The sequence below is a fragment of the Ixodes scapularis genome, unplaced genomic scaffold (assembly GCF_016920785.2).
Source record: "Ixodes scapularis isolate PalLabHiFi unplaced genomic scaffold, ASM1692078v2 PGA_scaffold0__279_contigs__length_252992795, whole genome shotgun sequence".
NCBI classification, from domain to species: Eukaryota; Metazoa; Arthropoda; class Arachnida; order Ixodida; family Ixodidae; genus Ixodes; species Ixodes scapularis.
The window spans coordinates 117325319-117342704 of record NW_024609835.1 but is presented as its reverse complement, the minus strand read 5'-3'; the positions used below and the strand labels follow the sequence as shown (position 1 = coordinate 117342704).

At 42.1% G+C, this 17386-nt stretch overlaps 1 protein-coding gene across 1 annotated transcript in view; it reads left to right on the top strand.

Moving 5' to 3' along the window:
* The first annotated feature begins 8692 nt into the window (after window positions 1-8692).
* Window positions 8693-17386, top strand: part of LOC120845946 — a 106339-nt gene continuing 97645 nt past the window's right edge. Inside the window, exons 1-3 of the mRNA XM_040217509.1 lie at window positions 8693-8753; window positions 15363-15581; window positions 16182-16448. Of these exons, the coding sequence (XP_040073443.1) occupies window positions 8693-8753; window positions 15363-15581; window positions 16182-16448 (547 nt within the window). The remainder of the gene's footprint in view (window positions 8754-15362; window positions 15582-16181; window positions 16449-17386) is intronic.

The following is a 17386-nucleotide window of genomic DNA, read 5'->3' as shown; positions in this document are numbered from 1 at the left end:
CACAGCACTTGTTCGAGGCTCATTATAATTGCCCTTCGGCCGGGCATAATGTCCCAGCGTGGCGCTTCATCAAGAGAAATCAAAGCATGCATGGGAACTAGAAGGAATTGACAAGTGTTATTGTTGATTCTTATCCGTCCGTAGCACAAAAGCTTATTTCGCAAAAATTACCCAATCTAAAAAGATCGGTCGATTTCGGTCAGAGAAAATAAGCCGAGCTCCTTTAAAAGATCGAGATATATATACGACCATAAAGTGAGCTCTCCATAGCGCGTCCGTAACACTAATAAGTATATCAGCTCCAGACGAGGTTCACATTTTCCGCCACTAGAAGAAACAACAGTCAGCTACACACCCATTAGGCACCGGGAAAGAAGTTAGCTCTTGAATATAGTTCCAAAGATAATTAATTATTCAAACGTCAGTCCAGAAGTGCGCTTTGTTTTACCATAGATCGGAGCGAAACTGACACTATACTTCGTTTTACCTTAAGAGGCAACCGACAGACGAGCTTAAGGGGCCAATCAAACAGAGCCAAAAGCACAAGTCACTGGGCCTTCTCTGTACATGATTGGTTCAGCGACGATAGAGCACGTACGGAAACATAACGAACATTGTGGTGGCGCGCTCTTTACGCTGCATGATTGGTACCATAAGCTCGGAACGTCGGCTGATGGAGCCAATCAAACAGCACCAAAAAGGCCACGTCAATGCTTTGTAGTGTTTGTGGCTGTATTATAGACTTCTTAACACCAATCCAGTCAAACTCAAAAATAAAACTGCACCGTGGGATTTTGTAGTTTCAACCTGAGCATATGTTTTCACCTGTCACCTCATTTTTTACCGCATAGGCACTAGACCATGGGCAACGTGGCTAATACACTCAGTTGAGGAACTCACCCTTGAAAACCGGTCGTTCGCGTCCGCCGAAACCAAACTAAATACGATAACAGCGCCACCGTTTAGAGACTAGCCAAAACATGAAAGTTTATTTACATTGCTACTGCGAAATGGCAATGCGCGATGGCGCCACAGGCCTAGCGCGACTCGACCTAAACCGATACATGCAGAAATGCAGTTCCCGGAGTGGCCGCTGCGGTAGAAATGGTGGCGTTGTGATCGACATTATACTCTATTTCACCTTATGATGTACCGCAGAAAAGGCTGCAAGCCCGAGGTCCTTGCTTTAGGGCACAGTCTCGGTGGCACAAGCTCTTGTGCATTAAGGGCAGCTGCCAAGCTATGAGCTCGCGCCTCTAGCCTTCGCCGCGGTACAACATAAGGTGAAACGGAGTATAGTTTAAGGTGCCTCTATCCTGGGAAAAGTGGCGCCATCCATTGTTGTGGAAATGCTTGAGACACGTGCCGCGCGCGACTTCTGGGAAGAACATAGCATCCGAAGTCTAGCACAGTGCCAACGTTGCTCAGTGCTGTGCTGTGCCGCCATGATCTTCCCAAAGGCTGCGAGTTGCACGTGCCTCGTGCATCGACGCATCTTGCGCTACTTCTCTTTTACATTAGTTCGGTTCTCGAGTACGGATCGAAGCCACTTTTCTAAAGTAGGCTCTAAGGCAGTTTCCCAACGGAGTTCTTCTAGTAACGTTGACCATAGGTAGAGGTGGTTTATTTCCATTTCAACACGTAGTGCACTGCTTTCTGGGCAATTGTTCGTCAGTAACAACAAAGGTAATAGAAAAGGCGATGTCAGCCCTCTCCGTCCGTTTTCGATTGGGAATGCACAGTTGCGGACGACATAAACAAAAGGTCAAGCGAGCGCGTGGCTCAGAAGAGAAGAGAGTTGAGCAATTATCGGGGCTATTCTGTGCACGAGCGGCATTTCAGCGGCTGTTCGACTTTTTTTTTTGTAACTTCCTAATTAGTCGGCAAACTATTGTTGAGTCAACACAAATTCCGGCGCTGCTTTTTAATCAAGCTTGCGGCGTTTCAGCACGAAGGGTGAGAGCGAGGGATCGTAGAGTGTGGTGTGCAGAGCTTGGGCGTTGCGTGATAAGGTCGTAGAATAAACACACAAAAACAAAGTTTTTTGTTTTGTTTATTTTATAAAAATCTACTTATCGCTTTTTATCCCGCGAAAGTACTTTCAAACGCACGAACATTATAGCTCAACTTGCCAACCCAGTTATTTCAGCCGCGCTTGATTTCACCTTTTTTGGAGAAACTCCTTTACAATCAACGTTGACATTGACATTAACTCAGTGAAAGCTGGCTAATTCGAGAGTGACGACAAAAATGTTCTTTATAATGGTTGAGCTTTCCTCTTACAGAAAGCGCTGAAGGCCTTCTAAGCCACGCTTTCGCCAGGGCTTTTCCATATTGTCCACGTCTCTGTTCGTCCTTCTCATAAAAAGGGAGTAAAAAAAAACAATTCGAAGTGTAAACGGTATAAGCAGCCAGTGCACACAAACATAAAGCGTGAAGCTTTTTTTTTCTTCTTTTTCCAGTAGGTTATGTGACAAATCTTTATGCAAAAGCGACATATACTTCACTTTCCTCATTGGTCAAGTGCTAGACTAAGGGGAATTTTTATAATTTTATTCATTGTTTTAAAAACGAGCGTTTCGAACCGAATCAAGTAAAAAGCTCATACAAATTAAGTGTTTCTTGTCATATTTTTACAGTATTATTTATACGAGAAAAATATATAAACCCTCGACTACGAGACTACTTCCTTTTCTTTAAGATTTCTTTTTCGAACCTTAAAATATATACGCGTTTCTCAACACTTATTTTAAACAAAGCTTTTTTTTTTGGTTTGTGTTCTTTTAATACTTTACAGGACGTTTGTAACATCACTGCGCGTAAAGTACGATGGCGGGTGTCACGCCGTGTGCGTGGCTTTTACGTACAGGTGAATTTAATGTCAAGTTGACATTTGCATAAGATGAAGGTGAAAATAATTTAGAGATGACCATTATAAACAAACAATCAAGTTTATAAAAATTAGAAATCTGAAGTCGGGTAAACTGCCTATAACATGTATGAGCTATTAATAGTATTAGCAACAGCACCGTATTGAAAAAAAAATGCGATTGTGTCCAATACATATGCAAGAATATTGTGTAAGTACGTATTTAGGACTTAAATAATTAGTGTTAGTTTAGACGTGTTCATCAACAAATGAAATAAAATAATTCTATTTTTTTTTTAAAAGGTATACAACTATTAACATCATGCGTTTGGGCAAATGGAGGGCAGCTTTTTATTGTTGTATACAGGGTGTTTCAACTCACATGTGCCAAATGTTTAAAAAAGAGATGGTGGACACTACGCGTGATGAACCGATGTAATATTATTCGTGGTCAACTGAACAAGTAAATTTTTTTTTTGTGCGATGTGCCCAACTGGTGAATTTACACAAATCAATTAGTTAACTTTTAAAATGTTGATTTTGTGCGCTAAACCTCAAATTCAAAAGATGTGGAGCGTGTTAAAAAAAAAAAAAAAAAAAAAAAAAAACATCGCATCGTGTCGTTTTCAAAGAGGTAGCTTTGTGTGTCTAATTTTTGCTAGACACACCGGGTGCAACGCTGGCGGTACAAAAACGCGAATGATAAGAAACGGAAACACCACGTGGGTGCCTTATCGCATCATCAGCCCTGCGCCAGTTGCACGAGTAGTTAATTTTAGCGCAACACCGCCCTTCCCACGTGTACCAAACCTTTCTAAAGTTCACTTATTTAGCAGGTTTTTTTTATTACGTTCAGCAACTCTCCATAGAAAACTGCGCCGAGGAACTGACGGAGAGGTGGAGACAAGAGCGCTTCGGGACGTCAGGTCACCGAGCCCCGATTGGACTGATTAGTGGGTAGACCTAAAGCTAGCTGCCCTTATCTCCACTGCACCGTCGAACCTGTTCGAATGCGAGAGCTAAACGCTGGACGCCGGCGTTCCTCGTTTTTACGCGTTCGACGACTGCAGTGGAGGCCGGGGCAGCTAGCTTTAGGTTTACCCACTAATCAGTTAAATCGGAGCTCTGCGTTCTGAAGTCCCGCACTCTCTCATTTCCTCCTCTCCCTCATTTTCCCAACGTATAGCTTTCTCTTCACTAATAAAAAAAATAGCATTTATTGTTTGATAGTGACAAATGTTCCCCCATATTGTGTCGCTCTGGCCGAAAATTTCGCCTGCACAGACATCGCTAGCGTGGCTTTAAGGATATGTTTAAAGCAAATCTGTATATTCTTGAACAAAATACTAAATATTATTCCCCCTTCTGTAATGTCCTTCCCAGAAGGACCTTTAAAGTACTCTAATGACCAAATAAATAAATAAATTGATATCACAATTTACATTATGATATGCGCTCATTGGTCTTTTTCAGCAGGGTTCGCACAAATACAATGAACTAATCAGTGTATACCATAAAATACCAACGTTAGTTGGCCTGCTGACTGTCCCTACATTCCTCGAAGTGTCCGCAGCATTATTATGCTCTCTGAGATAGCCCCTGCAGCCCGATAATTGACATGCCTATCGTGATTAGTGAGAGCGTCCTGCTTTGGCAGTGACTTGCAAAAAAGTAATGTCAAGTTAAACCATTCCTTACTCTCAAAACCCTTTCTATTTATTTATGACTTAAAAGGTTGTGATGATCTATAGTTTGTTATCTGTATAAAGATGCTTCTTTTAAACTTTAGAAATCGGTAAGAAAGAAAAAACGTGAAATCTTATTTATTTTGGGTTTTGCAACTACGGTGAGGGGAGCATAATATACGGTATAATCGTAACGATAAGCCAAATCATTACCTAAAATTGAAAAAAAAGAACGTGTAGTTTCAATTAGATAATTGCTGGGCGTATTCGAGACCACTAGATAAGTAAACCTTAGAAATATTTGTGATCTGTGGGAAGCAATGTGGTGCGCTAAACTTACAAAACATGATAAAGCGCTGTAGTGTGATGGCGCGACAAATTGCGATGTAAGCGCGGTAAATGTTACTAAAATTAAATAATTTAGTAATATTCTTCGGTTTCCTACCTTCTAATTAAAGGCATCCTTTATCTACTTAATAACAAGCTAATTATTTTAAATTGCTAAGCATTCATCTACCCCAAATTATCTGCCATTATAAATAGCTTCTTGGCTAAAAGGCAGCATGACACAACATGTTGTGCCATGTTGTTCGTTATTTTATTCCTTGTCTCATGATTTAAATTATCTTGTATCCTAACCAGCTCACCTGAATACACAATTCTGTAACGATTTTGTTGGTCGGCATTGTTGTTGGTTCCCGGTAAGGCTATCCAGCTCGTCGTAAAATGCAAAATTCGCCACGTTGTCTTTTTTCTTTTTTTGCTCGTGCCTGATTGGTTACAAAGGTCTTAACAGCATGCTTGATTTTACAATAAGCGAATATTTCTTCTGACAGCAAAGGTTTCACCTGTTCATCGGCAGTCTTCGGGTGGTTCAGCCAAAGAAAACTTAACAGCATTGACTCAAACGAGATCTTGCTTTTTTAACACTTTAAAAAGCGTCGCGGTGTCTTCAGGCGCAACTTGAACTTTTCTTAAGGAGCGCTAAATTTTGAACCAAGTAAAGCGCCCACTATAGACACGTATAACACAAACTACATGAAAAGAAAAAATACTGTAGATTTATTTTGGGCCATATATGTTCCATCCAGGTACTTTAAGAAATCTGTTTTTATTTGTTTAATTTTAAGGCATGTAAGCTAAGGATTGTTTTCTTTTTATTTCTATTCAAAACATACTTCTACCTTGAACAACCGCCAATTGCTTTGACTCTAAAATCAGTGGAGCTTGTCAATACTTGAAACCATAACTGCAAATAATAAATTTGAAGAATTGCGCGCACCGCCATGAGTGATGGCGACTGCCGGTAAGAACGATCGAATTAAATATTAGTAGGTGCTTCCCTAAGGTCTGTTAAGGCGACTCTTTTCTTCTATGACCCTTAAAACACCGCTAACATTTATACTCTAAGATATCTATGGTGTGTACTCTCCCACAAAGCATTCGGAAGATCCAAGCGCTGCAATTTACAGAACGAGCTCAAAGAAACGAAGAGGCTAAAATTATGTTTAGTCGTGGGATGAAGGCTAGACTATGGTGAAGCACAGTGCCACAGCGCAAACTGTTTTTTTTTTTTTTTTTTTTTTTTTGGGGGGGGGGGCTTAAACATATTTTTAGCCCCGTCATTCGCCGAGCTTCCTTCGTTAACTGCAGTGATTGCAGTGTAAGTGCTTTGCGAGAAAGTAGACGCCCCCGATTTTCTATTTCCAAGGGTCACTGACAGCTTACGAAACGCTGGACATGGCGACTTCGGAGAACCCTTTGTATCGCTTTGCAGTCAATAAAATTGCAACATTAATAACTGATAAAGAAAACGCTAAATACCAAATTACGAACCAAGAAGCTTGAGCATAATGATGCACACCTCGCCTTTCTTAAAACGCCTGAGACTTACATCAGCTTGTCGACGATTAGACATACTTCGGAGATATAATATGGAGCTGAAGACTCGTCAGGGCCTACGTTTCTTAGGCTGTAAGGTATTATAAAACTCTGTCGCTGACCAAAATATAATCGTCGGGGAATTACAATATTTGTTTACGGGAGGCTAGGACTGTATGCTATTCTCTTCTGTACAGTATATTGACGTTTTAACATAATCGCCATCATGCAAAAACAAATGCAGGTCGATTATATTTAAAAATAACATTGAATGTACCGTTTAGTGGAAAAAAAACGGAAGACGTTTACAACTCTCTGTAATGCCGAATTAGAGCACAGCTCTTAAGGAGGAGGAGAGAGCGTACGGAGAAAAGGCTATGCTCCTCTTTCTCCACCGTACCTTCTCCTCTATACCCTCTCCTCCTCCTCTCATTCTCTCCTCCCCTTCTCCTCTCCCTCTTTCCCTCCCCCATCGTGACGTCACTCGTAACCATCAGGACCGTCGTGACATCACTTGTGACCCTCGTGACGTCAGACGTGACGTCACGAGACGTCAGGCGTGACGTCACGTGTGACGTCAATATGGGAAACGTCCCATGATGCAACGTGCGTGTCACGAGTAAACCCGCGCGTTGCATTACGGGACGTTTCTCATAATGCGGCGCGCGGGACGCTCGTGACCCTCGTGAAGTCACACGTGACGTCACGTTGAGGTCATTGTGGGAAGCGTCCCATAATGCAACGCGTGGGTCAGGAGTGAGACCCGCCCGTTGCATTATGGGACGTTTCCTATAATGCAACGCGCGGGACACACGTGACGTTACTTGTGAGCTTCGTGACCCATAGAGTTATTATAATGTACGCTAGAGGTTCAAGTGGCGCTAGTGTGCTGACGCAAATTGAAGCAGACAGCAACCAGACGAAAATTGACTTCCGGTAATGCATTTCTAGGGAAAAAGTGAGTGCATTTTCTCCCTGCGCTCGATCATAAGAGCAAATATTCCATATAATCCGTACCTACTAGGTAGCTTGGAACATTTCTCAGTCAGGCCAACGAAATAATTGGTCAGTTACGGCGTTTTTCTTTCAAATTCATCGCATTAAAAACTGGGCTAAAACGGCTTCGTACATGTATTTATGTGCACTGTCGGACACTCTTAGCGCGAACACGACGTCGGCGCTTTTCAGCCTGGGGGATATACGTGCCAAACGAACGAAGGACATCTGGAAATCAAGACGGCAAGAACTACGCAGTAACACAGGATCAGTAACTACATGTGCATATACGATCAAAATAAATTGAAGGCCACGTAATCTATTCCGATTTTAAATAAGTACCGCTTTATTCTTTCTGCTCTGAGCGAAGCTGCTTGTTCGACATTCAAAATATTACCCGCACGCTCGAAATCTTTGAGAACAAGTGCTTGATAAAAGCTGCCCGGCAGAAAAAACAACACGAAGAGGCACCTTTCATAGCCCACGTACTTTATTCTTTATTTGAATATTTTTATCCGCTCATGCACGACAGGGTCATTTCCATATAGTGAGAGGACTGGCATATTATCAACATATGAGCGTCACCGGAATACTGGCGAGCCTTGAACACACCCTACATTCTTTTCGATTGTAATTTTTCTTCGAATCGTCGCTTGTTTTTACACATCTGCTGCGGCACACACGTTTGGGACTGGAATGTAGCAAAGTTAAACATCGTTCACTGATGAAGAAAAATGCGCTAACTAAAGGAATTACACATTTACAGTGTTAATCAAAGTACATACTATTTGGTACGACCCAAATAGCCGAAGTGTTCCGTGTTCTTTTTCGGTGAAGAGGCACAATGCACGCGCGTTTTCCCATAGGAATGCACAGGAGCACCGCAAAAGTAGACTGGTTGCTGTCTGCTTCAATTTGCGTCACGGAAGTCGCATAGACACTAGCGCCAGTTGAACCTCTAGCGTGCATTATAATAACTCTATGTCGTGACCTTCGTGACGTCACACATTACATCCCATAATGCAACGTGCGGTTACGCCAACGGCGATGGCAACGCCGCTCATGCCAGAAACGGGAGCCTAGGAGCTGAGCTCTAAAAGGCGCGAAGACGCAGAACAAACAAATTAATGCCTGAAACAGGCATTGATGTAAAGCCTCCGACCTTACACCTCAAGTTATAAGTACTAATACGAAAGTTTGTTTATTCTTTCAGCGATTCATTTATAGAGTATAGATTTCATACCCAAGTGAAGCAGCACCAATGGTTGCCTGGGTTGTACTGCTGGGACTTTGCGAGCTCCCAAAATGGATCCTAGGCCAAGGTAATTGATTTTTGTGGTAAAGTTTCAATGTCTGCATCGAGTCAGTAGAAAAGAACTGAAGAGCGCCAAATGGCAATTAACGCGGCAGTTAAAAGATACCTCTACGTGGAGCAAACCATTAAAAACATATTCTTAACTAGTTCCTTCCTAGAATTAGCTTTGAATTCCATTGTGTATTTTGCTTTCTGAGTAGTATCAGATCTTGAGTCATCTCAAGAACTTCTTAGAAATGGTTTCGCCAAAACCCCCTAATCTCAATTCGGACAATGGAGAAACTCCATTGGCACAACGTAGGCTCTGCGTGTAAGCAGAAATTTTCACTGCCTCCACTAGGGGATACCACCTAGGGTGTTATCCCTTAGCGGAGGCTGTGTGCAATACATTTTGCCAGCCGTTCTCGCTCAACGTATACTCTTATTCGTTCCTCTGTTCCAGCACTACCTAATTTAAACGTTGCGAATCTTAGGGGTTGAAGGGCGATACCGGTGACGTTCCCGTCTTGGTACAATACAATGTTGAAATAATAAACAACTGTACTCAATGAATCAGTAATATTATTTGTGTCCCGCGGATTAGGCACTGTGAGCGCAGTGGCGACAAGTCGAATCCAACTTGCGTACGTGGGCACTAAAATCAAGCCAGCAAAGTCAATTGTATTTGCAAATAAACTAGTTCTACAGATGTATATATATATATATATATATATATATATATATATATATATATATATATATATACACATATATATACTGCGTAGCCGTAAAATCAGCTGCAATATGTTGCCGTTATCGCCATGCGCCACATGCCGCGTTGCGAACAAGGCAGGTACGTCACCTGCGTCAACCGAGTCCAAAGAGTGAGAGGTCGGGAAGAGATGTGTGCACCTCGTTAACTCGAGGTTGGTCGATTTAACCACTTTTTGCTTGATGTATGCTTCACGATTTTCACTAGTACCCAATGCCGGTTCGTTTACATCATGGTTTTATATAACAAAAGTGAGTGGAATTAAAGTCATTTCTTAGAAATTCTGCCGCTCAGACCATGATTGGAAACGTGCGACAGGACAGTGGTGGCACAGTGCGGCTCCTAGCGGGATCATCTCGCCTAAACATCCCGTCTGGAAGCCGACCTTAGTATCTAATCGATGTCAGCTTACAAAGCTTACTGCGATACACAGAACTTTCAGGGATAAAATCGGCGCTATTTTTTTCCAAATACCTGAAAATTGTGACAAATGCCCTCTATGCAACAGTGAAAATCGCTCCGATCCTCTAAATCCCAGACAGTCTACTCGATCCACCAGGGACCAAAGAGCAATCGAATGTTAAGAGGAGCAAAACATACTTCTTACGTAGATTTTAAAAATTACGGTCAGTGATGAATCTCGTCCCGTTGTAGTTTCGGGACCGTCGAACGCACAAGCGCTTCGTAGAGGCATATTCCAGCGCATATAAACGAAAGACATGAAGGTGTGTTGCCGTCGTTGCCGCTTACAACTGCGGAGGACGCGACTAAACCCATGCTTCGAGCAGCTGGGGTATAAGGCCGTGAGAAAATATACAGAACAACACTGGGCGCGTGTAAGCTTCTTCGAATCTCAAGGAGCCAAAATTTACTTACCAAACGAAACCAACTGCCAAGACAGACCGACACGCCCTTTTTAAATGTAGCAGGCTCCTAAATGAGGCGCTTTAATGTACAGGGTGTCCCAAAAGAAAATTTGCAGTATTTTTTACCGCAAAAATAAACTAGGCATCGCCGAACGCTCATTCTCCGCCCAAAGGTAGCGCTAGAGGTCACAACCAGATGCCAAAGTTTCAGCCTGATCCGATAACTTAATCAAAAGTTATAAATGATTTTCTGAAAATTTCCATGGGAAATTTTGCCCGTTTTTGGTTTCTGGTGCTATAGAGACCCATGTGTTCGAAAACTCCGTCGGCCGCCATTTTCCCATTGAAGTTTTCAGAAAAACAGTTATAACTTTTGATTAAGTTGTCGGATCAGGCTGAAACTTTGGCATCTGGTTGTGACCTCTAGCGCTACCTTTGGGAGGAGAATGAGCGTTCGGCGATACCTAGTTTATTTTTACGGTAAAGAAGACCGTGTAAATTTTCTTTTGGGACACCCTGTATTTATAAAATTTTGTGTCGGTATGTAATTTTTTTTATTCCTAGCCACTCTTAAGCTTTGCTGAATTTATATCGTCTTCTGGGCAGCACAGGAAGAAGGAAATTAAAATTTACATTTGTTATAAAATGTCGAGACTGGTCTCTTTTAATATTTGGCAGGTCGCTTTTTTTCGGGTTCAAGAATAATTTGTTCTCAGGTGCATACCATGCTAACCAAGGTAACGAAATTGCAAGACATATCACAATAATTAAAAATCAGTTAAAAAATTGGCAGCGCTATTTATCTTTAATGTCCTATAAGGCATGGATTGAAATACTTATCAAGCAGTCCTTATAAGTGTTTAGAAGACATTGAACAATCTTTTCGGGAAGTGAAGAACTTATATTTCTTGATTAATTTTCTCGCAACACTTAGCAGACAACGTGAATTGGCACATGAATCACGTGATATCAATATCCCTGCTAAAGTTTACGGCGAAACTGAATTTGTGCGTAGGTCACATGATGTCGATTTCTCTGCTAAATATAGTGGAGAACCTTACTTTGTGTATAGACCGACACGCTGTTTACAAACAAACCCGCATTTGCCCACACCAGGTGTGGGCACTGCGCAAGCTCAGAAACCAGAACCGCATAAGGTGAAGCTTCTGCGCATGCGCCGTGGCGACAACAGCGCCACCGCAGGAGCGTGACGTCAGATCCGCGTGTTGGTTCATAGGTTACGGGACGTGAATTGGCCCAATAAGTTTAGTGGCGAATTTAAACTGACCATGCGACGTCGATTTGCCTGCTAAAAATAGCCGGGAAACGGGATTTGTGTATAGGTCACATGAAGTTCTTTTCCCAGGTAAATTTAGCCAGGAGGCCTAATTGATGTATAGGTCACGCAAGGTGAGGTCGCTTAAGGTCAGTTTACCCGCATTCGGGGGGAAACTGTATTGGCATTTAGGTTGCGTGACGTCAATTTCTGTGCTTAATTTAAGGACGAAACAAAATCACTGTCAGGTAACGTGATATAAGGTGACGTGAAACCATTTTCCCCGTTAAATTTAGAGGATAAAGGCACGGACAGACAGATGAAATGACCGATTTCTAAGATTGGAGTTTTCCGTTAAAATGCATTCTATGCTTTCAAATATTCTTTACAGTTAATGTGAAAAAAATACCGCTTTCGATTTTATTCGTAGAGTTCAATAAACTTAAATGTGATATACGTCACACTTCCAATAGGATATGCATTTAAACATCGCGTGGAATTTTTATTTTGCAATGCATTGAATTATGGCGCTTTTCATTCCAAACGTAAATGTAAATTTCAGAAGCGTAGGCGATTTTGGCGGTGCAAACAAATGTTGTACTAAATTGCTGATTACATGCAAATGCTACCTGGAATGCAATGTATTAAAAATCAGTGTATATAAAAACAAAATTACGATGCGACCCAAACACTTTTAAAAACATCGACATCTTGTAGACCCCGGGAAGGGGAACAATGACGAAAGCGGGCGAAGACAACAAAATTTTGTTGTATTCGTCCGTTTTTTTCATTGTTCCCCCATCTCAGAATCTACAAGATGTCAATTATTTACCAGCTCGCCTGCACTCTATCACTGCTCAAAGACCTTAAGAGGCCGATGAAACGATTTTAATCATTCAAGATTCTGTAGCGTGCTATACTTTTCTTTCGTTTATCTTAGCACAAACAAAAGAAAACAAGTTGATTTCCCCCAAATAGTGCGATTCCACCGTGTCATCGCAAAACCAAAACCTGACTATTTCTCGTCCCGTGGCCGCAGGTTGCGGCTATGTCCTGAAAACCACGGCATGACGCCGTCATGGGTTTCATTGTACCGTATGAACAAGTCGTGCACGTGCACTTGCGGCGCCACCTACCCAAAGTCGACAAAACCGCCCCCTCTCTGCTGCTTCTGCAACGAACGGGAAAAAATTTGCGCTAACAATTTTTTTTTATTGATCTTCCGAATTCGGCTACTCGCCGCGAACATCAGCGATTCCGACTTCTTGTAGTGTTCTGACGTGATCGAATCGGAGATTGTAAATTGTTCTGACTCAAGGCGAAGACGTCCGGACAACCGGAGAACTAAGGGAGTTTACGTTCGAGTGCGTTTGAGAACATATGAAAAAGCTCTCTCCCTCACGTGTGATAATCTCTCTGCACACATGTTTCGGAAGACGACGTAAGAGTTCAGGGAAACCACAAACTTGTATATTTTGCTAAGGGAAAAAATGGTCCACGTAAGCAAACATTTTTTTGTTCTTTATTTTATAATCGAGGAAGACTTATTCCCATAAATAATGGGCCGAAATCCAAAAGTTGCTCACGATGCCTGCAGAAGAAGAAGGATAAAAAACGGAAAAGTTTCAGGACCAACTATGCATTGTTCTCAAATTCAAAATTCACCACAAACATTAAAAAAAAAACTAAGTAAAGCAATAAAAAAAATTCAAAGGGCTTAAATGGTATATGTATTTTTGTTCCCTTCATTTTCCCCGAAAAACATGTTTCTGTTTTCCAAAATATTAACAACATCAGACACCAACTACACCACTCGCTATAGGCACCTCCCACAGAATGGTACCACCGCCAATTACTACTGGATCGGCTTGGTCTGGTGTGGTGGCTAGTATGCCTGGCAGGTAATCAGGAGTCCTGGAGTTCAAATCCTGACGCCGCCAACGATTTTACCTTACGCCGAACTTCAAAGAAGGAGCACATTAGAACAGCGAAAACGAAACAGTACAACAATTATTAAAAATATAACACAAGCTTTTCAATAAAATTTAACTAGCCTAATTTGAACACAATGAAACTAGCCTGACTTGAATGCCAACAAAAAAACCAAACAACTTTTTCTAAGAAATTTATCGTTAGACTACAAAGTGGCATTTATTTTCCTGCAGTTTAATTTCACAAGCGCAGTGGGGCCCATCTAGACGCAAGTCATATAGCGTTATCAGCCCTACAACATATTGAAAATACGTCAACAAAGCGTTTTAATCGGTGATAGAGCCGAAGGAACTTTACAACCGTGCTCAATAGTCTAAGCAATACAATGGCGAAATATAGAAAATGCAATCTCCGAAATAAATGTATGGAAATTTTATTTTCCTCTGGATTACTCTTCGCCATTTCATATTTAGCCCGGGGAAACCTTTCCAGTGACGTGCACATTACAGCTAATGCATACTGCGTATAAAAGGTCTAACAACCCTGAGGAAAGTCGTTTATTCATTTTATTGTTTACCTTATATTTTGGGTTGTCAATATTAATCTCTATCAGCACATCTGCTTTATTCCCCAGCTTAGACAGGAGTACTTCTTCAGCTTATACAGCTTAGACAGTAGTAATGTGTTGCTGGAAACACGAGCTATAATACACCTAACAAAAGCCTCCATAGCTGTTCGTGGGCACTAAAGAGATAATAAATACATTAATTAATTAATTAATTAATTAAATATATAAAGAAATAATAATCTGTAGACTTGAAGGAACGCTGACACTCATCATATTAAAAAAAAACTGTGTCACGCGATTTAATGTGGTGCCAGGAGACTATTCAATAAATATCATGCCAAGAGAGTCAGGTATAGTTATATAAAACAAAAAAAAAAAAAAAAAAACTCAACTGCTTGAAACCGAAACCGAAACGTGAGCACGACAGCTTGTGGTCGCGACATGCGAACGATGTGTACCGAGGAGGCGGGACAAAGATAGAGGAGGAGAGTGTTGAGGAAATCATGTGGCTACGTACATACCAGACCACGTTTTTTTGTTTTTTCTCCTCTTCTCCGGCTTGTGAAGCAAACGATGACGACGACGACGACAACGTTGCGTGCACGTTTTGTCATGCAATTGTTTCACACTCATATCCCTTCCGCTCGATGTTCTGCGCTTGATGATCGATTGCCCGGTACCAGGAACCACAGTTCCGATGTAGTGGCCTCACGTCCGTCGCAACGTTCCTCGGACGTGCGCCGCCATCGCGTCGTCCAGCCCTCGACCTCGTGGTCCAGCCTGGGGTACGTCGCCATATTGAGAATGTCGTAGTACATGTATTTCTTGTGATTTATGCAACATATTTTTTTTTATTCAACGTATTTGCAGTTTTCTTTTTTTTTTTTTTTTTGAGGGGGGGGGGGGCTACAGAAACGGGGTTTATTTTGTTTTATATTTTTAATATTGAATATGTGCCTTATATGACCCACGGCTTTGAATATATTTGGCACGCTTTAGTTTGAACGCCACACGCCATGGAAATATAGTGAGCGCGACTGAAACTGGCCAATTCTAAACCGACTGTTTTCGAGCGAAATGTCACTCGGATTTCGAGCCGCAAATTGTGTTCTGGGTAGTTGAGCTCTTATAGCTCATGTTTAAATAAAAACCTCGGCGAGTATAAATACCTTGTCAGAGCCCCTTTAATGAAATGTGTTGCGTGTGTGTGTTTTTCTTTTCAGCGCTTCCCCTTTACGACGGTTCATTTTATGCATCTGGCGAAATCTTTCGAGAAGACTTTGTTGTTGAAGAAGAAAATAAATTGAAGGAGACCAGTATTTTCGAAGAAATTTACGACGCCGTTAATCGGAAAGTTGCTCTTCGCATTTTGAAGGCTGATGATATCATCACGTTTTTTTACGACATAAACCTCAAAAAGAAATATGTCATTCGCAGTTTTGGTAAGAACACTCGTTTTAATAAAATGGGGAATGATCCCTTAACATTCGGAAAGATCACAGTGTATAGGGCTCCGCCGGACAATATTTTAAAGTAAATGTTCCAAACCCGTTAAAACTAAATTTTTTTTTGTAACACATTGTGTAGTTTTATATGCGAACATTTTTATGTTGGCTTATTTCTTGGGACATTTTTTGTAACGTGAATTTGGGGATATAGCACTCCAAAAGGCACAGTCAATCAGGACTGAGTTATTTTATTTCTGTTTTATGTGCAACCCCCATACGACGATAGGAACAATCAAGTGACGCGTGAAGTGTTTTATACGTAAGTATATAGAGTTGTATATAACTGGGGTTCTTAATAAATTTGCTATGTAGTTATACCAATCCTGTACCATTAAACAAAATCAAGTCCTGCAAAAAAAAAATCAACTGGATAATCAGATCGCTTTTTTCGTTACGATAAGTTATTGAGAGAAGGCGTCTTTGCCTTCACAGCAGTTCAACTATTAGCTTTCAGAATGCTTCTAAATTTTGAACTCCGTCAACCACACCAAAAGTAATAGTGCTTGTGATCTTGTTTATCTTCCTGCTATGTAGAAAACGTGACAACATGTGAAAAACCGCCAAATGAAGACTGGGACCCAAACAAGCAAAAAAACGTTCTGTCGATACTCTATGGACCTGATGAGAGGAAATACAGTTTTTTGCGAGATGTTCTGACTCTCAGACGAATGGCAAGCGTGAAAACCAGAGATGTCTATGACGTGCGAGGCATGTCTTCTAGGGTGTTCGGCTTTAATTTCTCCATGTTTGAAAAACCAGGTGCACCTGAGGTCTTTCTTAGACCGGTGGTTATATGGACTTGTGAGTTTTACTTTTCTATAACCTTCCTAACGCTGAAATGTAGAGCTTACAGGAGGACGGAAGCGTGCTTAAAAAAAAACCTGAAAAGAAAACAATTTTTTTTTTTTTTTTACAGTCTGGTTGGGACACGTGTGTCAAAAAATTAATTTTAAGCAATAAAAAAAATTTAGAGCAGCGAGACTCGATTTAGTTTCTAGTCACCTCCTTTCCACTTGCTTTCTCTCTCGGCATTTTGGGCGCGTGGAGGAGAGGTGGATCGACTGCGCCTTCACGCAGAGGTGCAAAGAGCGAATGACCATGTCGATGAGGTCGAAAGACAGAACAGCGGAACACGTGTTCAGTGTTCTGCTAGTGCGGTACGCGGAACACGGTAAGGGCCTGCTAAAGGGGTATCCACACGAAGGAGAAATCCGCCCCTTTCCTCCGCGGAGCGCGCATCACGTGAGACATACGTCATCCCTTTTTGACGCCTCGCGGCGCGTTCTCCACCGTGGCGGAGGCGCGGAGGCTTCGTGCTGACAGCACGAAAGCTCCGCAAGTGCACGCGGCGGAGCCGGGGACGGAGTTTCCCGGGATGTTGACGTCACGACATCCGTCCGCGGAGTTCTCCTTCGTGTGGATCCCCCTTAAAGGGGTATTCACACGAGGGAGAAATCCCGGGGATTTCTCCGCGGCACGCGCGCATCACGAGATGAAAACGCGAGGCTTTTGCACATCGCAAAGCCGGACGTTTTCGTCGTGGGATGCGCGTGCCGGGGAGAAATCCCCGGGATTTCTCCCTCGTGTGAATACCTCACACGAGGGAGAAATCCCGGGGATTTCTCCCCGGCACGCGCATCCCACGACGAAAACGTCAGGCTTTGCGATGTGCAAAAGCCTCGCGTTTTCATCTCGCGATGCGCGCGTGCCGGGGAGAAATCCCCGGGATTTCTCCCTCG